We start from the raw sequence: 27,157 nt of genomic DNA on the forward strand, positions 1-27,157 counted from the left end.
TCCACGAAATCCACGAAAAAAACAAAACAAAAAATACAAAATACAGAACGAAAAGAAAGAAGTCAAAAACAATTCTCTGGAAGCGCGCAGTCTGGGAGGTTCGGGTATCGGGCTTTCGGAGGGACTACGTCTTCGATTTCGTATTTTCAGCGCATTCTTCAATTGTTTTTTTTTTTTTTTTATCACTCGCGAGGTGCCAAAAGCCAGCGAGCGGTTCGGTGAGGGGTTCGGTTAGTGGCGGGTTATGAAATATCAGCAAAAATGAATGGTAAAGAAAATAATCACGTGAATGACGCACTGCAGTCAACGAAGAAATATGAGTAGATCGAATGATTTTTATGAACGGAAGGAACCCATCGAAAGGGGAATGGGTTCGGGGGAATCAGAGTTGAATAGCACCATGGACAAAATGAGTAACACGTGATCAATGGGGAGTACGGACTGCTTCGTCCATCGAAAGACTGAAGCATTGACCGAGGGGCGCTGCTGCATGACCTGCAGGAACGAGTGCGTTTCAGTCATCACTCAAATCGAAGCTCTAAAAAGCCCAAGCAAACAAAAATCCCCTCCATAAAATTATCTATCAGTAGAGATTTACGTGATGGACATCCTCTAATTCTTAAGTCCACAAACAAAATATACGAAAAGATGGCAGACTGTGCAGGATGTCAATGAACTTGTGGCAATTATTGATAACATTGCAAAAAATCTACAGTATTAACACATACAAACAGATACTTTTGGCTATGTAAGCGCATGTTATCAGTGGGAAATACACCAACAACAACACAAAAAAACCATGCCATGAAAACGAAAAGATTTACCACGAAATACTAAACAGAAATCAAATACATTTTGTATAGATTTTTGGTATAATTTCAAAATGGAAACAAATATTAATATTAGGGGGAGGTTTTTGGATAAGATAGTAATCATGTGATGGGATGCGCCCTAATTAAAACTACAGATTCCAAAATGATGATGATTCGGTTTTGAAACCTTACTTCTAGAAATTTTTTATCATCAGTGATTATCAGCTTTCGATATTTACTCAATTTCTACCATTCATTGCTACTCTTCTGTTATTCTAATTCTTCTCAAACAAATAATATCAAAATAGTTGAGATCCATGGACTGGAAGTGGTTTGGAAAAGCAATCTATAGAGTTTTTATCAACGATTATCTATAGACTGATTACAGCGACGAATAACAATCATAAAGCTCTTATCCCGCATACCGATGACATTAATTAACAAACGATTAACCGATAACAGACGTCCAACCGACAATTTCAACCCTGATCCCAATTGAACGCAAAGTTCTATTATTCCTAAGCAAATGAAAACGCAACTGTTGAGACATGAGCCACAAGAGGCTAGGGGTCAGAGTTGAGTGGATCGGACACTCTGTCTCGGATTGTCTTTGGAGGGGCACTGGCCCGGCGGACCGGTCTCTGAGTATGAATGAAAATGAAGCGTGAGGTAGTACGCATTTATCCATGTTTATGGATGAGTGTTTCGAGTGAGTGTGTGTGTAATGTTTTGAATGCATAAACGAGTGTACACTCTACTATTTATTTACTTGTGATTGAGTGCAAACAAAATGTAAATAAAAGATACAAGAAATCAAAGAAAAGACAGAGTTCCACCAACATCAGAAATCCAAACTGAAGACCGAGGAGAGAAAGGAGTACAAGTTTTGCGAAAAGGAGAGGGAAAGTGGACAGCGACAAAAAGAAATATGAAATAATTTTTGGATACAACAAAAAATGCATACAAAATGTGGAAGAAAACAAAGCTACAAAAAAAATATATAAGCCAAACAAAGACTTCACTTCATCTCACTTTCTCCCTCTGTTCCCTTTCTCCTTCTCTCTCCTCACCATTTTATAGACTTTGGCCATGAACTTGACCGTTTTACGCCCCGTGTTTGTTGCTCGAAATGCGAATGAAATTGTTATTTGAAAGCCAAAAGAGCACGCCATTATGACACAGAGCAAAATACAATAGTACGGAGCAGAAAGCTCCCAAAAAAAAAAAGAGAAAAAACGAAAAAGAAAACTGGAAGTGGAAGTAACAGATGAAGCTGAAGACCTGGTAGACCGCTTAAGTGGAGTAAATTTTGTAATAAAGTGTCCAGAGAAAGTGGAAACGAAACTTTTAGAGCACCTCCTCCGAATGTAAATCAGCGAAGGACAGAAGGCCAGAAGAAAGGGATTTATGTGGTAACACTTATCAAATATAATAGATGACAATTTTATTCTGAGAATTTCTGATAATATAATTCCATTTCCATAATTAATCTCTCAATGACATTAGTCAGGTGGAAGAAACTCGTAATATCTTCAAAAAGTTCAATTAAAAGGTTCGTTTTATTAGAAAACAAATTCTCAGTAGCAATCGATGCTTCCTTCTCTCTCCCAGTGAGTCTGAACCTATCAAGATGGTTTCAGAAGATTGCAGAAAGGGGTAGGGATAGGATTTTCACCCCTATATGTTTAAAAAGGAAGCTGTAACCATTGCAGATGACAAATAATGTCCACTTAGAAATGTTATTCCCCAAAACAGCATAGAATATTGCAGATAAAATTCTTTAAAGGGTTTTTGACAATCCTTACCTTCCATCCGGCACTGCTATTCGAATCGCCTTTATCCTTAAAGTATGGCACATTCTGGACCATCCACTCGTAGATCTGACTGAGGGTCAAACGCTTATCGGTGGCGGAGCCAATGGCATGCGTGATGAGATCCGCATAGGATAGGTTTCCCCATGCATTGCGACGCGATGAATTCTTTTTGGCTGCATTCGCATTCTGTATAGCCTGCTGTGAGTCTTTGTGGATAGAAGGATACAAATGCGTTAGTTACACAGATACGGACACAGAAGATACAAATGCCTACCTCCTGCTGCCAATTGCTGATTGCTGGCCTTTGTACTGTCCAATTCGTCGGCCGGCTCCACAAAGTTCTCGGGCCGTGGACAGGGCCATGTGTTGGATCTGGCACGTGTCTGTGGCTCGAAGCCCACGTCGCCGGGCAGGTCGCCGCCACCCACCACCCCGCTCAGCTGGTCCATGGCCAGGCCATTGTCTGTGTGGGTCAGCGTTGGCCAGTCCTGCGCGAAGCCGTCCATCATTGGGTGGTACCACTGTTCGTTGTGGAGTTGCAGCTTTGCAGATTTTTCAAGCACTCCTCGCCAGCCCGAAAAAAAACTCGCACACACACACGCAAAGCCTTCGCTTCAAGATGTGCTTTTGGTCACTGGAAAGAAGAGAAGAAGGAGAAGATTCAACCTTGAATTCGTGTCTAGTCATTGTAATACACGTATCTTTGTGCAACATCATTCTGTGATCGTTTTATCATTTCATTGGGAAATTATATTCTGATTGTTTCCGTGCGAAAAACGATTACAGAATGATCTTGAGTGCTTCCAAATCGCAAAGGCAATTGACGTTTAGGGTTTTCTCTAAGCTTTTGACTAAAAATAGAAGATCTTTTAAGATTATTGTGGGATATTCCAATCTAACGCTAAAAACAGACGAATTACTCGACTCAACAGATATTTTTGGGTGAGATAATCGTAAATAATAATCCATAGAATACAACAACAAAGAAATAAAGAGAGAACACTAGTTAAAGAGAGAGAGTAAGGAATTAAGAGAGAGTCTTATCAGCCACCAAGGCAATGAAGAGAGAGGGAGAGAGAGAGAAGAAACAGCAAGCGAACGGCAATGAGCGATACGATGCGATGATAATGTAGGTTATGATCTTGTTCTCAAAATGCCACAAATATTTTCTATGAATTTCAATATTATTCCGTACACACGTACGCGTTGTTTGAGGGGCTGCTTGAAATGTGGAATGGAAATCAATTAATTTTAATAAAATCTATGAATGCTTTGAATGACTAAATTTAGCACACAGAACTGACCAGAACGAATGAGAACGGAGAATAGAAACGATTTCAATTAGTCTCAAAGTCTGGCGACGCGACCACCGACAGTTATCAATGTCCGAGACCGTATAATTGTTGATAGTATATATTTTGGTGGGTAATCAAAATAAAAGTCCAAACATGTCGCTCTCCCTCTCTATCTTTCTCTCTATATAGTACTGTATATTTGTGTGATCTGAAGAGACAATCTGTTTGTGTATATACTCTCGTAAAAGGTCTATTGACACTGTCTGGAATGGGCGGACAGACCGGGAGACTACTGCTGATAAGTTATTGAAGCCTGACGATCATCGGACGGGAACCTTGATAGGGAATGGGGACTCTGTCTGTTGCAATTTTAACCAAAAGAAAGTAATACACTTGAAAAATCCGACTTTTGCATTACCCAACAACTGCACAAGAGCTGCTATTTAAAAGAGAGATCATAAAACGATCAAACTTGAGTTCAAGCTTTTCTCTTATAGAAGAAAATAGTAGCATTATTCCCTTTGAATGCTCACGTCAAACCTTTTAAAGCTTAACCCGCTAGTCGCTCTTCTAGCCTAAGAGAGCCGAAAAGCTCAATGGAAGTAAAGAGCACACACACGCACGCACTGCTCGTCACTCCTCTCTCCCTCTCTTCATTGTGATATTGTAAACAAATTGAAAATTGTGTGTGTGTGTGTGTGTGTAAAGGCGCGTAACTCAATTAAACACACGCACACACGGCACTCAATCATATCTGCGTGTGCGTAGATTCGCATATATTTTTGTTCATTGAACGACACACATAAATAGAGAGGAAGAGAGGTAGATACGAGCAGAGAGTGTGCGAAAGAGAGGGGGCGGGGCGGGCGGGGGCCAAAGCGTTTGCCTTGAGAACACGGAAGTTCATTCATTCGGGATCTTTTTTTTTCTTTCGTTGTACCTAAAAATCATTCGTGGCGGTCGGCCTACCTGAACAACGAACGATTTTTGTTCTAGGAAATCATCTCTGGGCTGCTGCCTGCTGTCTCAAACTTTAGACTTTGCCAAAAACCCGTAAAACACTCCGAATTATGTACTATCTACATATATGCATGGGGTTGTGTGCGTATTTAAATAACGTAATTATTTAGATAAGGTCGCGCGCCGTCGTCGTTGTTTTTGTCATTATATAATATCTTTCCAGCGAAAGGTTTATGGCCGCAAATAATGGTGCCCCCACCCCAACCCCAACCCAAAGCAAAAGCAAAAAAAAAAACGAATTGGAAACAGAAAAAGGTAGAGAAACATTCCAACAACCTGACCTAAGCCACTACTACAAAACTACAACTGCAAAACACCGCGCGAGTAACAGAAACAAAAATCAAAGCAGAAATACTTTGAGAGGCTGTCAAAAAAAGAAAGAAAGAGAAAGAGCGGGAGAGAGGGGGAACACAGAAAGCACAAAACACACATCAAAGTACAGCAGAAGCTATGATCGAATGGCATATACTCTCTACCACAGAGAGAGAGAGGAAACGAAGCACCTTTTCGAGCAACGATTCGGTTAATGATTTCGGTTCACAGACACCTTCGTCTACCTTCGGAGGGTCGTGTCTTTGGTTTGCTTTCTCTTTGCTCTCTTGATCTTCGACTACCTACTTCTCACCTTCTCGCCTGCTGTTAGGGTTAATTCGTGGTATAATGCTCTGCAAGGGACCTAAGTATAAAGGTTACGCAATTCTTAGCGCTCCCCGATTAAACCAAATATGTAAATACATCCCACATATATTATAGCCTTATTTATGAATATTTTATTTATGTCATACCTTCCATAGTTCTATCATGATCTTGGCTATATGGATTCTCTTATGACTGCTAAAAAACAAAATCGCTTCTACTCCCTTCATTAGAAGACTTACTCTGATTTCTCCATACCTTTCTGTATACTTCCTTATATTCAGGGATTCCCACTTCTTGTCATGCCTTTTTACATCATACCATTTATTATCATATCTTTCTTTATCACAGCATTCGTTTCTATTGTGCAGCACCTTTATCGTATGTTGCAAAATCTCTCTTAAACCCTCCCAGAATTGAAGCCTAGATACAGATCATCTTTCAGATCACATATAATTCCCGAACAACAACAAACCACTTTTACTGGGTATCAAATGCGACGTAGAGTGCGTTTATCCCGCCTAAAAATAAACCATTTCGGGGGAGTGTAAAATTCTAATTGCTGCCAACTAATTCAAGTAAATTAAGATGAGCATTTGCTGCTATTTGCATATTTGGCTGTTAAATATAATCTTCGACTGAATTGTATTTTCGGCCAAGCGCAAATTGCGTCGCACAGACGTCCCCCAAATGCGACTGCGAATGCGAATATATTGAATACTATGCAATAGAAGTTGATAATATTATAGAAAACAAAACAAAACAAAACAGAACAGAATAACAATAACATCAAAACAAAATGTAAGCAAAAACAAAGCTTCATTCGTCGTATCGATGGGAAAATAGTGGATTGGGAAGTGGATTCTTGTTTTTTGCCCTATCGTTTGATATGAAAAGAGAAGCCACTTAAGAGAGAGATTTAGATTAAGATTAAGAGATGTGGTATTCCATATATCATTTATTACATCAGATTAGAGGCAAAACATTCGACTGACGCATATTTGCGTAGGTGTTTTTCCCCGATCCGATAATTAGAAGATCAATGGAAAACAGCTCTCGAATAAACATGTGAGAGATTATGTTAATGATCGCAAATACGAGTATATGGTAAGTACATAAACTTCTAAACAACCGCTGGGCAGACAGACATAACCCACGATATAGAAACCAAACTATAAACCATATGTAATCTTTAAAAGAAATTCACAAATCAAATTATTCATTCCCCTCGGCGTGGGTGTGTCGGTTGGAAAAATTAGCCTTGAAAATAGTCTTGTACGAGATCTATTCCTTCTCGTATATTACAAAATATTTGTATGGGGGAATTTGCAGAGAACAGTTGTGGCGGGAGAGGGGCAAAGTATTTCAATGTCACGGACAGCACGAAACGTACGAAAATTTCATTTGACAAGCGCCTCATTAGGGAAATGACTCGGGCTGTCTCTTTTGGTTTTCAAATTTCTAAGGAGGTGTGGCAATTGTTATGGTAAATGGGGCACGCAACAAGTTGAAAATTTCTACAACCCACCACTACACATACAAACAATATACTACGTATCTTATATATAGACATAACAGACAACGAAAGGTAAAAACAGATCTTAAATAATAATAAAAATAAAATAAAAAAAGAAAAGCACCCAAAAGCAAACTAAATAAAGATGGCAATAAAAAAAAGATATAATGAAAATAAAAACAGAATCTGAATGAGAATAAGAACAAAAAGTAGGAAAGAAAAGAAAACGAAACGAAACGAAAGAAAAGAAAAACAACAGAGCGAGAACAAAACAAAAATAAACCGAACACTTGTTACGTAATTCCTTTAATAGTTCTCTCTTTTCGGCTCTCCTCTGTTCTGCTTTCCGCACAAGCTTTTCTCATTTGTTCCGTTTGATCCCACATACTCACAACATAATATTCTATATGTATTGGTTCCGCTATCAGCGCTGCGCCTACAGCTCTACCAAAAAAGAATCTCTTGACTTTGAGAACATCTGCTCCCAAGACCCGAGACGAAACTTGCCCTCTCCGTGGAGATCAAATGATAAGCCACGAAGTTGTAGGAGTCAGGGGCGTAGGCAACACATTAAGGGAGTGATGATTGGAGCGGAGGCCATTATAATCATAATCAATGAAAAGTAGGTCAAATCATAGTTTTCTAGCTATAAATAGAAAGCAAATTAAACAAATTAACCCTAATCTAGGCTAATCCACAGATTATCGGGTTAAACATTAAAAGAAAGAATGCAAAGTTAAAGGCCACAACCAAATGGTGACCCAAAATGATGAGTCTATAAAACGATGACCCAGAAAATTAAACATCAAAAGAATACATAGGAAATTTTGTATTGGGTAAGTAAACGGAAAGTCCGGAGAATATATGGCCTATATCAAATGGTGACCCCGAAAAGGGTTTCAAAAAAAAGGTGACCCATAGTATTTTTGTCAAAGGATTCTTAAATGCAAAAAAAAAATGCATTCAATGTCTACTTAGAAACGTGAAAACAGTAAAGGAAATACAAAATATGAAGTTACCCTCAATTTGGTGACCCCGATAATGATAGAACTTCATTCTGAGCTTGAGGTTAATCCAGAAAAATTATGACGTTCATCCTTTTCTCTACATTCAATATAAAGCGATCCCAGCATAACGTTAGGAAGGATTAAAAGCTGAAAGGTCACAATGGTGACCCCGCCACAATGACAGGCCCTGCGACATTCCTTGACCCTCCCTTGACAGCTCCGCCACTGCTGCTGCTGTCACTCTGCTTATCATTTTAAGGGGACACCGAAAGATCACGAACCGGGATCACAAAACTATCTGCCAGATGCGAGGCTCTGCCCCTCAAAACCATGTGATTATATTCGTAAGCATGGAAACTCTTACTCGTATGCCTACTATGCCTGTCCCCTGACCAGGCCTGGCCTGGCCTGGCTCTTGCCCCTCTCACATAAGACCTGGTTCAGCAATGTGGAAGTAAAAGAGATCTACTCCCCAGCAGCAGCAGCAGCAGCCACAGCAGCCGTAACCCGTCAAACAGGATTATAAAGCAAAGTAAGTCAACTCTCGAGAGAAGGTCTCTCCCCAGCCAAAAACTAAAAAAAGAAAAAATCCAGCATAAAAAAAGAAACCTAAAACAGAGAGAAAAAAAAAGGCAAGACTGACAGCTGGTCGATCGGACAGCAGCGGCATCGAAGATACAATACACAGAGCAACAACTGGTATGGTCTGCACTGATCTGGTCTGGTCGGCCCTCTGCCTAATGAGCCGACGACGACGACATCAATCCCCAGCCCCAGCCCAAGCCCAGAGCCCAGAGCCCAAAACCCAAGCACCTCGCGACCCTACAATGTGGGGGATCATAATGATGATGATAATAATGATGATGTCGATGACGAGGCCACATCGAAGTCACTTGTCCGCTATACTCTACTCGTCTGTGCATGTGTGTTGCATGCCTCTGTATGGGTGTGTGTGTGTCAGTATGCGGTTTGTCACCCTCCATAACGCCGGAACGACCTTTGGTTTTTAAGTATTTTAAGTATATTCCGAGCAAAAGCTAACCTGCTGATAAAGAGCTTGAAATTGGATTGCATTCTTACACTCTTTTCGAGAAAATTATATGGAAGACGGGGTTTAAGAACTTTAAAGTTGTTTGAATGATCTTTAAAGTTTCAGAATGAGGTCATGTTAAGACTGAAATTAAAGGAATACAATCCATTCGAAATGTTTTTAGTCCTCAAAATATAACATACAAAACTAGGTTATACTTTTACAGGATCGTATTCCACTGGATTCTTCAATGAATTCCATGTTCTGAATCCTAAATGGATTTCAAATTCCACGGATTCTTCAATGGATTTACCTTCCAGCGTTTCGAAACGTTTGAATTATATTCCTGTAATCCTTCACTTTGTACTCCTTCCCGTTTTACCTCTCTCTCTCTCTCTCTCTTCATCTCTCTCTCTCTCTGTGCGTTTCTTATCAAAAACAGCAACGAGAGAGCGGCAGATAAAAGCAAAGATAAAGAGGAATAGCAACAGCAAAATGCACATCATATTTTTATGCATATTATAACTGTTGCTATGGTATGCTGCTGTCCCTCTCTGTGTCTCTTTGTGGCTTGCGCTTATCTCTCGCTCTCTCTCTCTCCTATCGTTTGCTCCTATCTCTGCCCCAAGCTATACGGCTTTAACCCCTTGACAATGGCAAAAACCTAAACCTTGGTCAACAAAATCTTTTTATGCCACAATTTCCATCTGTATCTGCATTCCACTTTACTTCTAATTTTCTTTGCAATTTCTTTCTGCGTAGTAGATAGAGGGGGGGGGGGGAGGACAACACGTGTAAAAGGGCAAGAGGGAAAAATGCTTTCCATAATTTTCTCATTACTTTTCATTCCAGCAGCTGGGAGCACTCGCCTCTCCAGCGACAAGTGCCTGCATTCCCACTGCATTCTGGTTTTTTCTACGCTGTTAATATTTAATAATTTATTAAGTCAATTATCGCGGAAGCTTATTCAAATAAAAGCTTATTGAAAGTGCAGTTAGCTAACAGCCCAGCCCAGAGCCTCTGGCCCCTTTCTTTCCATCCCGCTCTCTATCTCTTCCTTCCCCCCTCCTCCCCTCCCCTGACACACACACGTGGCGGCTTGGGAGAGAAACACGCGCTAGGAAAGAGAGCGGTTCAAGGGAGAACCAAGAGCGGCGGCGGCGGCACAAAGGCAATGTGCAATAGTTCACAGTCACCGAAGGAGGAATGCCGCGGCAGCGCAGCAGCAGCAGCAGCAGCGCAGCAGCGGCGAATGCAAATGTAGGAAGTAGGCAAAAGAGCGCGTGCAATGTTTGTAGAATTCATTAAAATAATTAAAGAGCAAAACGATTCCGAAGCGCGCCAGTGGATCGATCGACGGTTTGATGGATGGATGGAAAACTTGTGATGTGATCATCCTCTTTCCAGTTAATCATCGCAATTGAGGGATGATCTTGAGGTAGCAACAGAATGCGGATTCGATAGTGTGTGTGTGTTATGTGGATCGGTGATTGTTTCATGCATCTTTAGTTCCACATGAAAATGATATTTGGTTTGATTTGGTATTTATTTTCATGACAACGTTAATTGACACTAAACCATCACTTATTTCTGATTGATAAATATTCCATCATTCCGTCGAAGGAAGTGCAGCAAAGGAGTAATCTTTCATGCCTCCCCCTTCCTCTCACTACTTTCTTCTTCCCTTCCCTAGTTTCTGCCATCTTCTAATTGCAACATTTTTCAACAAACTTTAGCACATTTTCCACAAACCTTATCAGTGCGGCACGTTCTACCGTTATGGCCAGCAAACACTCAAGATATGATAACAGCCACACACAGACCCACTGTGGGCCACCAGCTTCTGTACCTTGGCACCGTACCGCCGTACCACGAAAAAAGAAACCCTTATCATAAAGAACTCTTTTTGACAGGCAAACCGAGTGGCGTATTCAACCCATTTATTAAAATGAAACCTAATCGCATTTCAATGTCAATAATGTGCCCAAAATGTGGTTTAAAAATACGGAAACATGCTAGTACTTTAGTTGTACTCGTTGCAAGCGAATCGAATAGAATCGAAAATCGGGGAAACATAAACAGCAAAAGTAAACTACGAGTATGTATGTACATGCGTGACACACGACACTCGGGGCTCGGGGCTCGGGGTTCAGGGCGCGGGGCTCGTGGCTCGGGGTTTGGGGATCGGGGGCTCCAGTGCGCTATCAGTGGATGGTGTGTGGCGCTGAAGTTTCTATTTTTAGAGCCATTATCAGCAGTGCTCTAATTAAGATCTCCCCACCGATCCGCCCAGGTTCCCTTCTCTCAACACTCTCAACAGTCGAATAAAATGAACACAAAAACCAAACTAATAAAACCCCGCACGAGTGCCATAGAATGCCAATCGAACGTGACTTTGCTTTTCATCATTTGAATGAAACTCACTTTTCTTATTGATCTTGAAAAAGCAAAAGGTTTTGCTTCAACAATTTTGTAGGAATTTTAGAAATGAAAAATTATTGTTCCTGGTATTACTGGTAAGAGCGGAAAAATTCCCAAAGTAGAACCCAACCCAACCAAAAGAATTCATAGAACATCTATCCACTAGTACCATTTATCAAAGACAATGCAATATATTTGGCAACCAATTCTAGGAAAAACTCAATCCTTGAAGGAAATTTACTTTAAAACCTCTATAGTCTCTAGGTTCTACATTTTAAAAGAAGTTCTTGAATTGTAGACCCCTCTCTTAGAAACTACAGATCTACAGCAGTTCCAAAGCTCTGCTCCATGTATAGAATAAATATTATTGATACAAAATATATTTTTCTTCTCGGAATTATGTAAATTTGTGTAGTTCTAGTTCTAGTTATAGTTTTAGTTATTTACCCGCCAAAAAAGTGCCAAATGGTTGTGGAAATTATTCAGCAAACTGTTGCTCCTTGTTGACTGTGATATTTTGTAGATAATAGTTATTATGTCTGCTGCCGATGACGATTTATTTATGTTTTTTAGTTGCTGTTAATTGGCACTGTTTTACTTTGTATTTTTGCACTTTTAATGGGGTTTTTTATGGGGTATTTCTGGTTATAGTTGATGAGGTTGTTGTTTTGAGCAAAACTTGTGCTTTCTTGACGTTTTATATGGATTATTATCAGATCCCTACAGGTTTTGAATAGGCATAACTTTTTGCTCAGTTTTGGGTATTTTGTTGGGCGGCGGTTTTGCTTAAGCTGTATTTACAAAAATATTTGAAAATTATAATCAAATTCAAGAGAAATAAATAAAAACAATACTAGAGAGCAGCAAAGCACAACAAAGAAGAGAAAAGCACACACAAAGGCACACACACGCGAAACGATAAGAGAGAGAGGCTGAAAGAGAAGCACTCAAAGAGAGTGTGTTTGGATCATGATCGCGTCACGTCATCAATTCATGCCAATTGGACGCACACACACACACACACACGCACACATACAACCGTTTAATTGGAATTCGTATGAGAATTCAATGAAAACCGAAAATGTTGTTTAAAGTTCAAATGGGAGGGGAATAAAACAAATTTTTAATATAAACACGTTTCAGGTTTACTCCAATTTGCGCACACACACACACAGCCCCACCACCGCCGAAATGGTGTGCGTGTTGAAATTTGAAATTTGTTCCCCCCAAAGCCAAAAAAATAAAAAATCGCATATACCCGCCATACGTTTTATATAGAAAAATACAACAACGTGACTTCTTCGAGACGAAGATCATCCAAGCATCGTGCTACGTATATACGCTGTTTCCCTCTCTCTCTCTCTCTCTTTTCTCTTTTTGCGTTTATTTCGCTTTACGCTACGCTTTACGGAACGCGTTCTTTTTACGCTTTAGTTTATTCGAATTTTGTTTTTTTGGTGGGGACACTTTTTTCACATGTTTCTGATGGCGCACAATTCTTTCACTTTTTTTCTATTTTCTTTTTTGCCAAACGCATGATCGGTCGTGGCTTTTGTGGGAGGGCAGTGGGGTAAGTTTTGGTTAGGTAGTTTTTAAATGAACGACCTCGTGGCTTTTAACCGCGCAAAGACTATCGTTAACGCTGCTGCTTCTAGTTGGAAAGTTGGATGCCGACTGTGAACACTGATTCGTCGTTTCAGTCGTTCAATCGTTCATTCGTTTCGTGGCGCAAAAAGGCGGTCATTCTGGTGTGCGTGTGTATGTGCTTGTATTACGTCGTTCGTATAGGAAACGAAGCAAAGCAACAATCGGAAAAGAGAGAGAGCGAGAGAGAACAAGCTTTGCTCTCCGTTGCTGGCCATTCAAGTTCCACACGGTGCTCCCACTTACGTTCCACTCGCACACAACACAAAACAACCCAACCGCCTTTTATTTTATTTTATTTTTTTTGCCGCTCACTCTTCACGTTTTTTGTACAAACACACACACACACTAATGTATATGTGTATATACAGTAGATATCAAGAAATAAAAGCCATAGTTTACCTATTTTATACATTTGGAATTTAAATTTGATGCCTTTTGTACATTCTTCGACGAAAGCTGTTCAGAGAGCGGTCTGTCAGGGGCGCAGGGGGGTATTTGATAGAGGCGGTGAGGTGGGGCTGTGGTGCTGTGGTGCTGTGGGGTGTGTGTGTGTGTGGATTGTGGATGGGTCAGTGATTGGGTGGGTTGGTTCGTTGGGTGGTTTCGCGTTTGGCATTGCTGATAAGAAAACGTAGGCAGCGCAGCTGTTATCTCAGAAATTACTCTTCTCTCTCGAGTTCTCTATCTCTAGTGTTCTCTTAGAATCCCTCTCTTCCTCTCACTGTGGGCCTCTCTCTTCCACTCACTTTATGCCGTCGATTGTCTCGTGATGGAAAATTTCCCGAAATTGCATTCCACTGATAATGCCAGCGCTGCACATTTGTGACCTGATGATCATTCAAGTTCTAACTTGCAATATAATATTTTTATATGAAAAGTATCGTAATTCCACGATTTTTTAAGGAGTTTTATAAAAAGTTCTTCAATATCTTACTTTTATTTCTAGAATATTTTCGCCTAAACAGATGATGTTTAATCGATTTCAATCATATAAACAAAACAAAATCGTTCTAAGTATCACCAAAACATAGTTATTCCCGATTAAAATTGGATAAAACAAAATCTCTAATATGAAAATGAATCTGTGTCAGAGTGTATGCGTGCCTTTGAGCTTTTTTGGGAACAAGTATTTTATTACCATAGCTTTTTTCTACATCTACCTCACCAGCCCACCTCCCTCCGTATCTATACAGAGTACCAGTTTAGGCATATTCGCCTAGTCCCGGGGCCCCGGGCAGTGGCTCTCGTGCGAGTGTTTATCGGTGTTTTTTTAATGTGCCTGCCACATAAATTCCGCAACATTACACGGCTAATGAAGTCTAGACGCTGTGGCCGATCCACCACTTTATGGATCGTCTAAAACTTAACTTCGTTGCCCAGTCCCGAGATGAGTCGCCAAACGTGCTTAAGGTGGATTAGAGACGATTTTAAATCGTACAGGAAATCCAATGATATATGGGAAGAATCTATGAAAAATATTGACAATTTTTTGTGGATTTCGAAAGTGGAGCACTAAATGTAAGCAAAAATAAGATAGAAACAAAACCCTAAAATTATATCTTTGAACAAACATTAACTGGAAGTTTTTAAAGTCATACAGTCTGAGGTGCTTTCAAGCAAAACAAAATGACAAACAAGAATTTTTTTATGAACCTTAGGGATTTAAAAATGCTACGCTACAAACGATAAAGATAAACCTTTATAAAGTTATATTTTTCCAGGTTATAAAGGTAGAGCTTAAGCAAGTAAAATCTTGGTATAGGTAAGTTCTATTGGGGCATCACAGACCATAACATTTGGGCACAAGGAGTACTTCTTAGAAGGAAAGAACATATCAGTGAATGCCTGTCAAAGCTTATTAGAACCAATCGAACATCGAACAGTGTCTCAATGAACAATCGCCTACTCATATCGCAAGAAATTCCTTTCAGATTACACAAACGTCTTAACCTGGCCCCCCACCAAAACCCCTCCAATACTTGACCAAAATTGCCGCCAGAAACATTTAAGAGAGGTTTGTTTTGGGAACCGGAGATTAAGATACCCTTGAGGACCTTAATTTTATGAAGGCTATACAATGTAGAATTTTGGAGTAGATCTTTCAATGAATTCATCTTACAACTGAAGTTTGAAAAAGTCCTTAAACATCCAGGAACTTGCTCGACTCGGCTTTTAATGGGGATCCAGAATATGTAGCTTTGATAGTTTCCTTTCTATTCATTGCCAAAATCTCAACCAAATTACGTGCAAATCGATACTTGATCTGCGATCGGATGCTAATAGTATGCGCTAGAATTATATTGTTCGAAAGCCAGGTGCTCAAACATCTAAAAGACAGATGCGCTTCAAATTTTGTTTTGCATTCTGGCTTTAATAGTGATCCTATCTCAAAGTATTTCTGAAATCTAGAAGATATAATATTTCTTTATTATTCTGTATTTACGGCTTTCAAGTATCTTCGAAGCAAGACTGTCAGGCGCATGACTATTGGAGCTATTAATGCTGATCAAGAACAGATACAGATACAGGTAAAGTACAGACTTTATAGAATCGGAAATTCTTCCTTCTGCCTGTTACATACACCTACACGAATGTAATATACCCGTGTACTCTTCGAGTAGAGGGTATAAATATTGTACGGGTGTATAAAGCGTATTCATTTGCGTTGGCGCGTGGCGAATTGCAAACTGTCGACGCCCGTTGGCGGGAGACTGGCTCTCCATCCCCGTCGCAGTCTGTCTGCCTCTCGTAATCACTGCCAAATTTGACAAACTGGACACGCAAGGCATTAACTCAGGTTTCAAATTGCGCGCCAAAAATCGAAGCCAAGCGAATGAGTGACGTGACGATGCTGCCTCGGAGCCAACCAGCTCCTCCAGTGACGTACTCTCTCAAACACAAGCGTCGCATTTCTCTTATTGCGCCTGCGCGAAGCTTTTGAGCCGCGAGCAAAAAAAAAAGAGCAAGCAATCGACGACGTAGTATCGTAGCAATTGACATTAGAAAGAGGTTGGAGCCCCCCGAAACAGCCGCCACGATCCGAAGCGAGTGAAACCGAAGCACACAGAGCAGATTGGCCTTCAAAAAATTATAATTTCTGTTTTAATGTCTCGACTCGACAGTGTGTTGGTATGCGGCGTGTTAGGGGGTGGGGTCTTGGGGGTCTCGTTGGTGCTAAGTATTGCTGGTGGTCTGATGTTTGGGGCTCCAGTTGGCCCGCTTCGCATCGCCTCGCCCGATGTTTGTTTATATGTAGGTTCTCCGCCTGAGTGTGTGTGCGAGTGTCTTTTATGGAAATTTGAATATTGTTAGTAACAATTTGTTAGCTCAACAATTTATAGAGCTCATTGTGAGTGTGTTTTTGCATTGAGATCACACTTTTTAGGTTCATAATTGATAGCAAAATGGGGGTTAAGCGATAAAGAGGGAAAGATCTTTTAGTGGAGAGCTTCTTTATAGGGAAATCCCATTCAAATATCTTTCTTCCCGCCCTTTTTGCCTCAGTGTTTTTTGGTCTTATTCATTCTAAGAGTTCTCCATTCAGTTTTTCTTCAGTAAATCAACTCCTTTGGAATTTCACACATTCGTTCCATTATGAATAATACTGGAAATAATTCCCCATAATCCGCTTGATCAACTGTATCTGAAACGGTATTTTTTCAGTGCTATTGCTTCGTGGAAGGAACACAAGATTTTGTGACGTTTGTAGCGAGATGATGCTGAATCTTGATGAGCGCCAATCAGGAATATAGCAAATAAATAAAGATGTACGTATCTACATATATGCATGGGTGCATATGTATGTAAGCATACGTATGTATGATTGTCAAAAGCGAGCCCCCCTAATGTGGCCCCACATGGAATGCTTCTGACCAAAGGCGTAGGCGGGGAAGTCTCTTAAAGGGGGATTATAATAGAAAGATGTCATAAAATATCTTAAGGGAATGTACAAAATATCATAAAGAATCCTAGACTGATGTAAAACATAGCAGAGAAGGGAAGGTCTGCTTTAAATGTTCTCATATAATATATGTATAGTATATAGTATACCTCGCACTCGTTCTCCCACTCTTTCTTTCCCAGTGTGGCCTATCAGTGATGGTTCTTCATACACAATATAGATCCCCCTTTTGCTACGCCCCTGTCTCTTGCGAACACACACTTATACACAACACAGATCAGTCTACACATGGACATGGGTATGGATGTGAAGGCTTTCGGGCGCGGAACGGCACTCACATCGTAGTACTCGCACTGGACCCCATTTCCAATAACTGTACCGGTAGCGTGTGGCATTTAAAATGCAAAAAAAAAAGAAGAAAAAACTATCGCGTAAGCGTTATCTCTAATTTATTGAGATTAAGGCAAACTGATTAATTTAACGACGTAATTGATGCAGGCCGCAAAAGCGCACGATTTGACCAGAACTGACGCAACACACAGATACAGACACAGATACACAGATGCACAGATGCCCAGATGGTGTTGTACCTGCCCACGGCCCACAATCTCCTCCGGAGTGAATGTTACGGGAATTCCTGATAGAAGTGCGACTTAGATTGGCCGCCCCAGTGACGGGGGAAACTGTGTTGTTGGAAAGTGGCTGTCAATGGGCGATCGGCTAGGGGCGGGTTCTGAGCGGATCGTATCGCATCGGGCCCGTTTAATATGCAAATATGTTGGGGCAGCGAGAGTGGCGCATATGTAAATTTGATGAAGCACTTCCTGAAGTCGAGATCCAAGATATTCACAAGATACAAGAGCGCGATCGGGAATGGCATCCACACACCACACAAACAGCGCCCACACGCTTGGCATCCACATAGCGCGACATTCGTTCCGACCACGTGGTCGCTTCTCGACTCTCAAGTTCAGAGGCGAAGCACATAGACAAAGCGCAGAGCGCAATAAATAGGCAAAACCGCCAAAGAGAAACACCAAAAGAAAACAGTAAGAAGAGCCAAGCGTAAAAATATACCACAAAAGAGAGCAAATAACTAGTGCGAGTGTATAGGTGTGCCATACACTGAGCGAAAAGAGCGCGACAATAGGTTCACGCTACCTTTTCCATTTCGATGATCAAAAATCCGCTCTGAAATGTATTTTATTTTTCGATTCCTCTATTGGGAAAAATCTCTGTCAGTGTAGCATCGCCTGAGAAATAATTGAGGAAAACCACATGGTACGTGAAAATATTTCAAAGCGAATCTTGGCGTCGCAGTCGCAGTCGACGGCGCAAACCAGTTGCGGCAGAAACAGCGAAAGCAGAGCAAACACAGAGGAAAAACGGAAACAAATAGCAAAGGAATATATGAAGGGTGCCTTAGATACCCTTAAAGATCGATCAAGTGGCAGGAATATAATAATTTTGTGGATCTGAATTGCTACCATTTTCTTTGCTTTTTAAGCTTCTGTTCAATGACATAGAAGCTCCCTCAGGAAGGGTATTCAAAAAGTTGGTTTATGTAAACAAAACTAAGATTGTGGAGGGGAAAGGCGTTACAGCAAAGGTGTGCAGGGAGCCAAAAAATTCCAAAGCACAAACCGAAACCAGAACAAATTTGAGGCAAGGCAAAAGTAGAAATACAGAAAGCAGAAACAGAAACAGAATTAAAAACCTAACCTTACCTAATGTGGGCTATGAAGTGGCACGCAACACTCACTGACACACACACACATATGCTCTCTCTCTCTCTCTCTCTGCTGACACACGCTCCCCTCCCCCAAGCAAGCATTCACGAATACTCAGGCAGCGGCAGCGGCAGAGTACGCGAAAACGTGGTACGCCGGCAGCGACGTCAGCGGCGGGCTATTGCGTCGTTCACAAATTCTTACAATAAAAAAATTTGAGAATTGAGAAAAAAAAAGCCGCGTGGGGCTTTGAGCTTTTTTCGGCTTCGCAAGGGGAGGGGGAAAAATAATGAAGGGACCGAGAGAGCAGACGAGATGAATGGGTAGTGGAGGGGGGTGATAAAAGAGAACAGTTTTTTAGATATCGCTTGATTTTGGCAGGTAAAAAGTTTCTAGTTTGTGAGAGAATTCGTAGGCAAGAAAAGCGATGCAGAGGAAATTGTATCCTCTAGAAGCTATAGCAACACCTAAGACCGATTTAGTAATCAGAAAAATATACTAATCCTTCCCCAATGATCTTTCAATCCACTCGAACTGTTACCGCTCAACACGCTCTTCCTTGACCACTTGTTGGATTCTAGTTCAGCTGTACTTAGATACGTTCCACAAAACGTTCTCTCTCTCACCCACGCACACACACACACACACGCCTGGTGCGCTCTCTTCGTGAACAAACTTTTTTTGTCGGATGTCCTTCGGGAACGTCGATTTCTTACGACAAACTTTTCGCAGCCTTCGGTTTGATTGCTTGACTTCACCCAACCCCACCCCCACCCACCGTTCAAACACAAGCTGGCTCGCTCGCACCAGAGCGGGATGGCACTTGTGGAAGGACTCGCCTACAGGCAGGTAACGGTAACACGCACCGGAATGCCCGGTCCCTTTCTTGTGACACACTTTCGTGGCCGTGCATTCGAGGCCCGTTCCACCTGTCTACAGTTAACGCCTTGGTTAATGTCCCCGCTCCCGCTCCGAGTGGGTGTGGCCGGGTCGCAGCCAGGAGTCTGCGCAAGAGGTCCTCGCCTCCAATAGGTTGGTCCTCAGCTAGTTGCCCGTTTAATTGCGGACTGGCTGCGGGTCCTTGACGAGCCTCCTGGTTGGATGGGAGCAGCCTAGGGAGCGAAGCGTCTCGCACTGGCGTGTGCTACCCATCCTGCCGCAGGACTCTACCGACGGTTCCTATTGTTCCATCGTTGTCCGTCGGCTATTCGGTTGCTCCTTTGATTTGTTTGCCGTCGGGCTTTGTTTGGTGGTTGCTAGGGCGCTCTCATGTGTCCTTGGATGTAAGTAAATGTGCGGCAGGAGAAAGAGAGAGAGAGAGAGAGAGGGATATGGGGATATGGGGAAGGGGGAGTGTAAGTGGGTGACAAATGGTAATGGTCCATTACCATATTGTACGCATACATTACACGTGTATATCATAAAAAGGTGCTTACATATTCACATCCATGGGTACACACATTTATCCGTACATATGTTTGATCGGGGTCACCATAGTCCTTGGAGGAATACCTCCTCTTCCTTCAGGCTTTCGTCTTTAATTACTTTTGCTATTCAATAGAGAATCACAATGATACCCTGACAATGATGTAAGGATATGGCTTGGGCGCTGCCATATCAACAAGTTGCCTGCCCGCCCCCCAACGTTACCATTGTACTGGTCATCCTTATCATTATCATGGTCCCCTTCATGCGTCCATTAGAAAAATTATGCTCACGTATAGTCGTACTCGAGTATGTATGTCCGTGCGAACAGTTTTTCCCCTCACATTTGACCCATTTAAGTCATTATAAAACCTCTTAATTAAACACATTGTTCTGTGGAGCTTCCTTTTTCCTCCTCAATGTTGGTGTTTTTGGGGATGGGTATCATATGTACTTGTATTTGCTTTGTGCTATTTATGGAGCATCTAGGAGGAGGCTTGTCGTATCCCAAGGAACTCATAGAATGAAAGAGAACGTTGAGGGGAAACGTAAGTAAAGTTGATGAGATATTGTTGATTGAAATCGAAGTTCTTTTGTATTGGAATCTAGGAATAAGCGTAAGGAATCATACGATATATTTTCTGACCAAGAAACTCTGTAGGGGTAACCAGAATCCTTAAGTCTTAGAGACTCTGTTCAGGGACGTTCAGCTGAAGCGACAAAAACTTAAAATACAATTTTTACCGAGAATTTTTAGTTCTCCGCCTTCCAAAAAGTTATCAAAATTATCAATTAGGGCAACGATTTGTATACTCTTAGATACATATGTATGTATGTGTATACGATACTCCTGCCATTCAACAATAATCTGATTCGCATTGCGACATTTGTGAGTGGGTCAGGGGGCAAGCACGCGACGACATCGAAAGCGAACAAGGAGGTTGGTCGAAAGCGAAGTGGGGTGCCCAGCCTCTTACGTACAAGTGTACGAGTATATAAATATGATACGAGTGTATTTCTGGTTGCTTATCGTGGTTATCAATGTGAATTCTTATCACTGGTACCGGTCGTACAGTTGGGCCTGCCTATGATGGCTTTTATTTGTGGAAGTATTTGATTACAATCTTGTAGTCCTGGAGTTCAAGGCGTTGCTAGATAGAGTGACTGATAGATGAAAGATAGATTGACTTTTCTTTGAGTATAGTTGAAGTTTCTGCGTATCCAACTCTTCCATAAAGGTCTATTTGACTTGTTCTACTTCTGAGGCTTCACTGTACAAACAGTTTTTTGCACTTTTTATGGCTACATTGAACCTCTGGTCGGAGTTTTGCTACTGCTTCCCCATGAATTTTGCTGCCATTGGAAAATTCTTTGTTTCGCTCATTTGCATGATTATCACCGACTGAGAGAGAGAAATATTATATGTCTATACATACAGGGAGAGAGAGATATGTATATAGAGAGTGTGGGATCAATGATAGCCACTGCGGGGGTACCAGTTTTTGTGGCAAGGGGCAAGACTTTGGTTAAGCTTGTGTGCACTTGTGTCGGCCTTGCTGATTGCAGTTCTACTTCTACAGCATACGAGTAGACATATTTGTATGGGTTTTGCCTCTCATTTGCTTGTTGCCAGGCAATGTGGAAATGCAATTGCAACTGCAACTCCATAAGCATGCGGAAATATCAAGTATTTCTGAGGTTTGAGCCTCCGCCTGAGATGCAGCCTGAGCTCTTCTCCTTTGTTCCAATTATAGCTGCAAGCCGACATTATAAGACTGTATCTCTCAAGTATATTGTATACACTTGTATATGTGCCGGTTTGTGTCTGGCGCTTGACTGATATCAGGCCGAGGGAGTCGCCACCGTCTGGCGGAATTTCTGAATTGAATGATTCTGATTTCTGCTGCTGCTGTTGCTTCGGAGGTACAGAGAAGTAGTAGGTTCCAGCAGCTGATTGAATGTTCTTGGATGGCATAAATCATTTCATGAATGAAGTTGAATGCACTGGCAACAAGTTGAGCGTTATCCAACCGTCGGGGCATTCTGAAATTCATGCCATATCGGAGTAAGCGATATGAATGGGAATACAGAAAAGAAAGAATTGCGATTATACTCTGGGATATACATTAAAGGAATGAAGGAAAGATTTCATTCGTGACACACTCCATCCCTAAACCTGTCTGATATTATTTTTTTCTAACCAGTTTCGAGGGTTTTGGTTAGGAAATATCATCCTAGCTCTATGAAAATTGTTGAATTGGTGAAATTTTATTGAGGTATCTTCGAAATCGGGTGTAAAATAGTTGTAGACTAGTTTTCTGAACATACTCGTACATATCCCCCATTTCCTCATCTTTCCATTAATGACCATCATTAGATCATACCTTCTGCCTCTTTGGAGCCGCTAGAACCCTTTGAAATATGCTAATCTCCATAGGGTTCCCATGTAAGGCATTAAGGAAGACATTAATATTGATTAGTTGATTCATAAATTGAAACTATTCATTCCATAATCATAAATTATGCAGCTTTTTGCTGTATAATCAAGCGATTAAAATGTAAAACATTTGCATATGAAATGATGGTCAAAGGGCGAGGGGGCGGTGATTTGAGATTTGAGGGAATGTAACTATTTAAATGTGATTGCCCTTTGCCAAGATTTTGCCAACACAGCTGTCGATGGCTCCAGCAGTGGCTCCAGCGACCTAAAGCCCATGGAACAATTGCCAAGGCAACCAATAGCCACTAAAAGGCTTAGATAATCCATTAGTGTCCAAAGGCCAGGCCAAAAGGTATAAAAAGGGCAAAGGAAATCCGCTTCACATAAGGCTCAACGAAATAGGGATGCTCTTTTCCGGGAATAAATCCGATTTGAAGCAATAAAACGAAAGATGAAGGTGATCTGAAACGATTTATGATCTAATGATGTGGGAATGTTGATCATTGAATACATTCTATAGTAACAGAACAGAGGAATTGTGAATGGAATAATGGATTCTGATATCATTAGACGAGCTATAAAAGAAAATGTTTGAATCCTATCATAAAAACAATGGTGATTATTGTGCTGAAAGGAAAAACAATGATGAAAGGTTCTTGAATATAGAATGAATTGGAACATTGAAAGAAATAATTGAATAAATTGAATAATCGAATAATGTAAGTAATGAATGGAATACCATAAATAAAAGATGAAAGGATTGATCTATCCTGTACTTACAGAGATTTTCTAAGATTCTTTATAAGATTTTGATAGGAGTCTTATAACCTTTTCCTATGCTAGAAGATTCTTCTTGGAAATCCTCTTCCTGTCGAACAAGAGCTTCTTTTTCAATCGAAGGATATACTCATCCCACCTTCACTTGGATAGAGTATTCCTGAAAGGAGACACAAACTTGTCTACATTGCCAGGACAACGACGATGACGACGGCGACGACGAGAATGTCGAGTTCTCCCCGCCTCAATCCCATCCGCTCCCACTATATCCTGTGCGTGCGGGTGCGTCTGTCTGAGTGTAAGTGTATCTGTGTGTGTGTACGGATGCTATGGTCGACACAGCAATTTGTACAAGTCAAACCCGTTGGCGCCAAAAGTCTACGGTGCTGCCAATGGCAAAAGGAAAAAAACCCGAAAACGAAAGATGAAAATCGGCTTAAAAAAGGCACCCAACAAGCATTGGGCCAAAGAGTGCCAAAGGTGCTGTATAGAGCAGCATCCCCCCTCGATATCCCCCTGGAGAGGATAATTTATAACCCGACAAACTTTGCGTACAAAAGTTTTCCTCTCTCTCTCTTTCTTTTTTTTTTTGTTGTGCTGCGTTGCGATGAAAAGTTTTCCACGTTGCGCGGCGTTGGCGATTTTTAATTCTTGCGCTAAATTGTTTAAAAATGTTCGAGAAGAATTCTGCAAAGCATGGAACTTTGACACCCATCGACCACCCTCACCCCTTCCCCAGCCCCTTGCCCAGAGACCCTTCCCTCTGTCCGCCCACTATTGGCAAAGGGATAACTAACAAAAAAGTTTGTGGCATGTTGACCACTTTGTCGTCGGCCTTTGGCTAGTTTTTTTTCGATACCCGACACGCAAAGAGTGACAGGGTATATGGTTTTTGAGAGCCAACATGTGACAGGCAATGAAGATTTCGTATTTTTTGGCTAAGGATCGGTCCAATTCATTGGTCTAAACGTTCGAATTTTCATCCAGAACTTGAGTGCTAGAAGCAAAACCTTTCATGCTTCTACGAATAAACGGAATAGGGATTTGTGCTCTTTATTGACCATCTTCTTCAATTCCTCTTTTAGAAGAGAGATCGTTGAAAAGATGTGGTCTGCACAATTTAAAAGGTAGAAGGTTCTTATTTGAAAGGATTACATATGTGGATATTATCTGCCTAATTTAAAAAAAATATTATTTTCCAACGAATATCAAAGTCAATTTGAAAGAATTAATTAATTAAAATTCGATGGGTTGACAGATATTGCTCTTATCGAACTATTTTCCAAGAAATATCGTGTTTCAACAAATGTTAAAGTCAGAATAAGGAAAACAAAACATTCGCTCTCATTCTAAGGCTCCAGTTTGAGTAATTCTCGACATTTATGCCACGTACCACCAACTAAACCAAGAACTAACCCAAACACGAGGTATCCTTTAGTCCCAACAACCCCTGGTAACCTTCCCACTCACTTTATTCCTCACTTTGTGAAATTTCCGCTTCAGTGTCGATGCAATTTGTATTAGAAAACTTTGCTAGAATCGAAAGAGATAGCGACTAAGTGCGAGAGGGAAACGAAGAGTAAGATGAGAGTGGGAATGAGAGGTTTAAAAGAATTTCAGAGTGCGCAAAGTATCTGAAGGCAATAAATTCTTCGTAACGAACATTTTTACCAACTCTGATTTATGCTCAATTAGCAGCCAGGCACTCCTCTTTTCAGCGCCCCAATGGTAGCTACTGCAATTGCAGATGCAGATACACGGATACAGATACAGATACGTATCCATAAACCTGACAACGCCTTCACACGACATTCATCAAAACTCTTTTGGCGCTTTTGCTGGCTTGACTTTTATGGCCTTACCAGTACCCCCAACCCGTGGCCTTTGGCTCTGGTTCCTGCGGTCGTAAAACCATTTAAGTCCCTGCCGCCGACGCCTTGGAGGATTTTATGCTCGGTTAACCCGATATCTGGGGAGGGGTCTCTGATCGTAAAACTATACACGCGCCTCCCTCCCCTAACCCTCCCCGCCCCTCAGTCATAAAGGCGTCAAAGTCAATTTCTTTTATCCTTCCTTTTGGACCCTTTCATATGCTCTTGGGCTCTTCACGCAATATTTTTTATGACTTAATACGATTTTACAAAGTTTCTGTGGGGCAGGAGGCAGGAGGCCGGAGGATACGTATGTATATTATGGAGGAAAGATAACTTTTGGAGTTTGCCGCTCGTAAAAATTAATTTAAATTGATTTCTCTGATGAGTCGAGGCGTGGTCTGGGACCGTAACCAGAGCCTGGCTTTGGCTGTGGTTCAAGGAACTGTTTAGAATCCTCTTCAAATGCGGTTTCAAGCGATTAGCGATGTGATAATCTGGCACTTAAGATCTTAGAGCCTATGCTTGAAATAGGGCTTAATTGGGCAGAAGGGATCTTCGGAGTAGCAAACCTTTTCGGGGATAAGAAGGGAGATCTTTGGGGAGAGAAGTCCCTGAGGAGAGGAACTCTTTGCCTGATTGTTTGTTGAATTAGAGAACCATGTTATATCTTTAAAATCTTGAAGGGAAACCAGGGAGGTAACATAAGGAACAAAAAATCTAACCAACACTAAGAACCACTTGGCAACTAAAAGACTTATTCTTAATCAGCAGAAAAATTCTCAAACGTTAAGAAACCTCTTCCCAGTGCCGACCATCTTCCATAAAATATGCAAAACTTCTTTATGCCACATGCCATTGAGATCCGCTCAATTATTTTGCTCAATTGCCATCACTAATTGCATTCTGAGACCGTTGGAGATGCCTTCCATGCTGGAGATCTCTTATGGCCATCGTTGGCACCTAATTTATTCATTATCTAACCATAAATTATATAAGATCTAGGCAAAGGCAGCTGTTGGGAAGGCTGCAAACCGGTTATCAACATCATCATCAGCCTCAGCCGAACAATGGCCAGAGCTTTGTCCCAGTTCTAAATTTAGATAAGAAAATTTCCGCTCATAACTCTCATTCGCACAAAAGCACACAGAACTGACAGCAAGAGCAGATAGAGAAGAAAGTACAAACGGGTAGAATTAAAGAAGTTGGGCCGTACAGAAGAACCACCAAAAGATTCACAGAGAGAAAGTGACGAGGTGGCCGAGAGGTTAAGGCGTTGGACTGCTAATCCAATGTGCTCTGCACGCGTGGGTTCGAATCCCATCCTCGTCGAAAATCGTTTTTAATACGTATTATGATCTATTTTATTATTATTTTACTTTTTTTTATTTAGAAGTCTAGAGGCTTAAGATATTCTTAGTTTATAGCAAAATAATTTAAAGTAAATTCATAAGACTACATATGTTTATTTGATTTTAAAAATGTAACTCTTGTAGGTATTTCAATGCAATTTTTACAATCTTTATCTCTTCATGCATATGTTTCTTCTTTATATTTTTAAAGAGATTTGAATATTTACTGAAAGTATTATTGATTTTTTTGTATAAACGTTTGATCTCTTGATCGAAAAGATTCTTCTTTTATTTACATTTCAATCAATAAGTTTCGTATATTCAAACATATCGATAAAGTTCAAGATTTGTATGGAATTTCTATATATTTTTGTAGATTGATCAGTTGATTTATAGTCTTAAAAGTTGATGAGCTATCAAGAAAAGCTAGTGTGTTACTTTTATATCCTCAAAGAATGATTTT

The 27,157-nt window shown here is 40.9% G+C and overlaps 1 protein-coding gene, 1 long non-coding RNA gene and 1 other non-coding gene across 7 annotated transcripts in view; 2 read left to right on the top strand and 1 right to left on the bottom strand.

Moving 5' to 3' along the window:
• The window catches only part of foxo (forkhead box, sub-group O), a 37,968-nt gene extending 24,703 nt beyond the window's left edge, over window positions 1–13,265 (bottom strand). For 3 of the 5 annotated variants that reach the window (XR_004469369.1, XR_004469366.1, XM_033380491.1), the window contains exons 1-4: window positions 13,157–13,264; window positions 11,999–12,342; window positions 2,901–3,260; window positions 2,618–2,832 (exon numbers count right to left, since the gene is read on the bottom strand). Coding sequence is in view for 1 of the 5 variants with exons in the window: in XM_033380491.1 (XP_033236382.1) it covers window positions 2,618–2,832; window positions 2,901–3,135 (450 nt within the window). In the remaining 4 variants the exon portion in view is untranslated. Of the gene's footprint in view, window positions 1–2,617; window positions 2,833–2,900; window positions 3,261–11,998; window positions 12,343–12,948 lie in introns of all 5 variants that reach the window. The other 2 variants (XR_004469368.1, XR_004469367.1) reach the window with 2 other exon arrangements.
• Window positions 13,266–14,184: 919 nt separating this feature from the next.
• Window positions 14,185–14,770, top strand: LOC117185682 (uncharacterized). The gene is made up of 2 exons (XR_004471163.1): window positions 14,185–14,324; window positions 14,392–14,770. It is a non-coding gene; the product is annotated as an uncharacterized lncRNA (long non-coding RNA).
• Window positions 14,771–26,592: 11,822 nt separating this feature from the next.
• Window positions 26,593–26,674, top strand: TRNAS-GCU (transfer RNA serine (anticodon GCU)). Its single transcript has one exon. It is a non-coding gene; the product is annotated as a tRNA-Ser (tRNA).
• The last annotated feature ends 483 nt before the right edge of the window (window positions 26,675–27,157 follow it).

The sequence above is a fragment of the Drosophila pseudoobscura genome, chromosome 2 (genome assembly GCF_009870125.1).
Source record: "Drosophila pseudoobscura strain MV-25-SWS-2005 chromosome 2, UCI_Dpse_MV25, whole genome shotgun sequence".
Lineage (NCBI taxonomy): Eukaryota > Metazoa > Arthropoda > Insecta > Diptera > Drosophilidae > Drosophila > Drosophila pseudoobscura.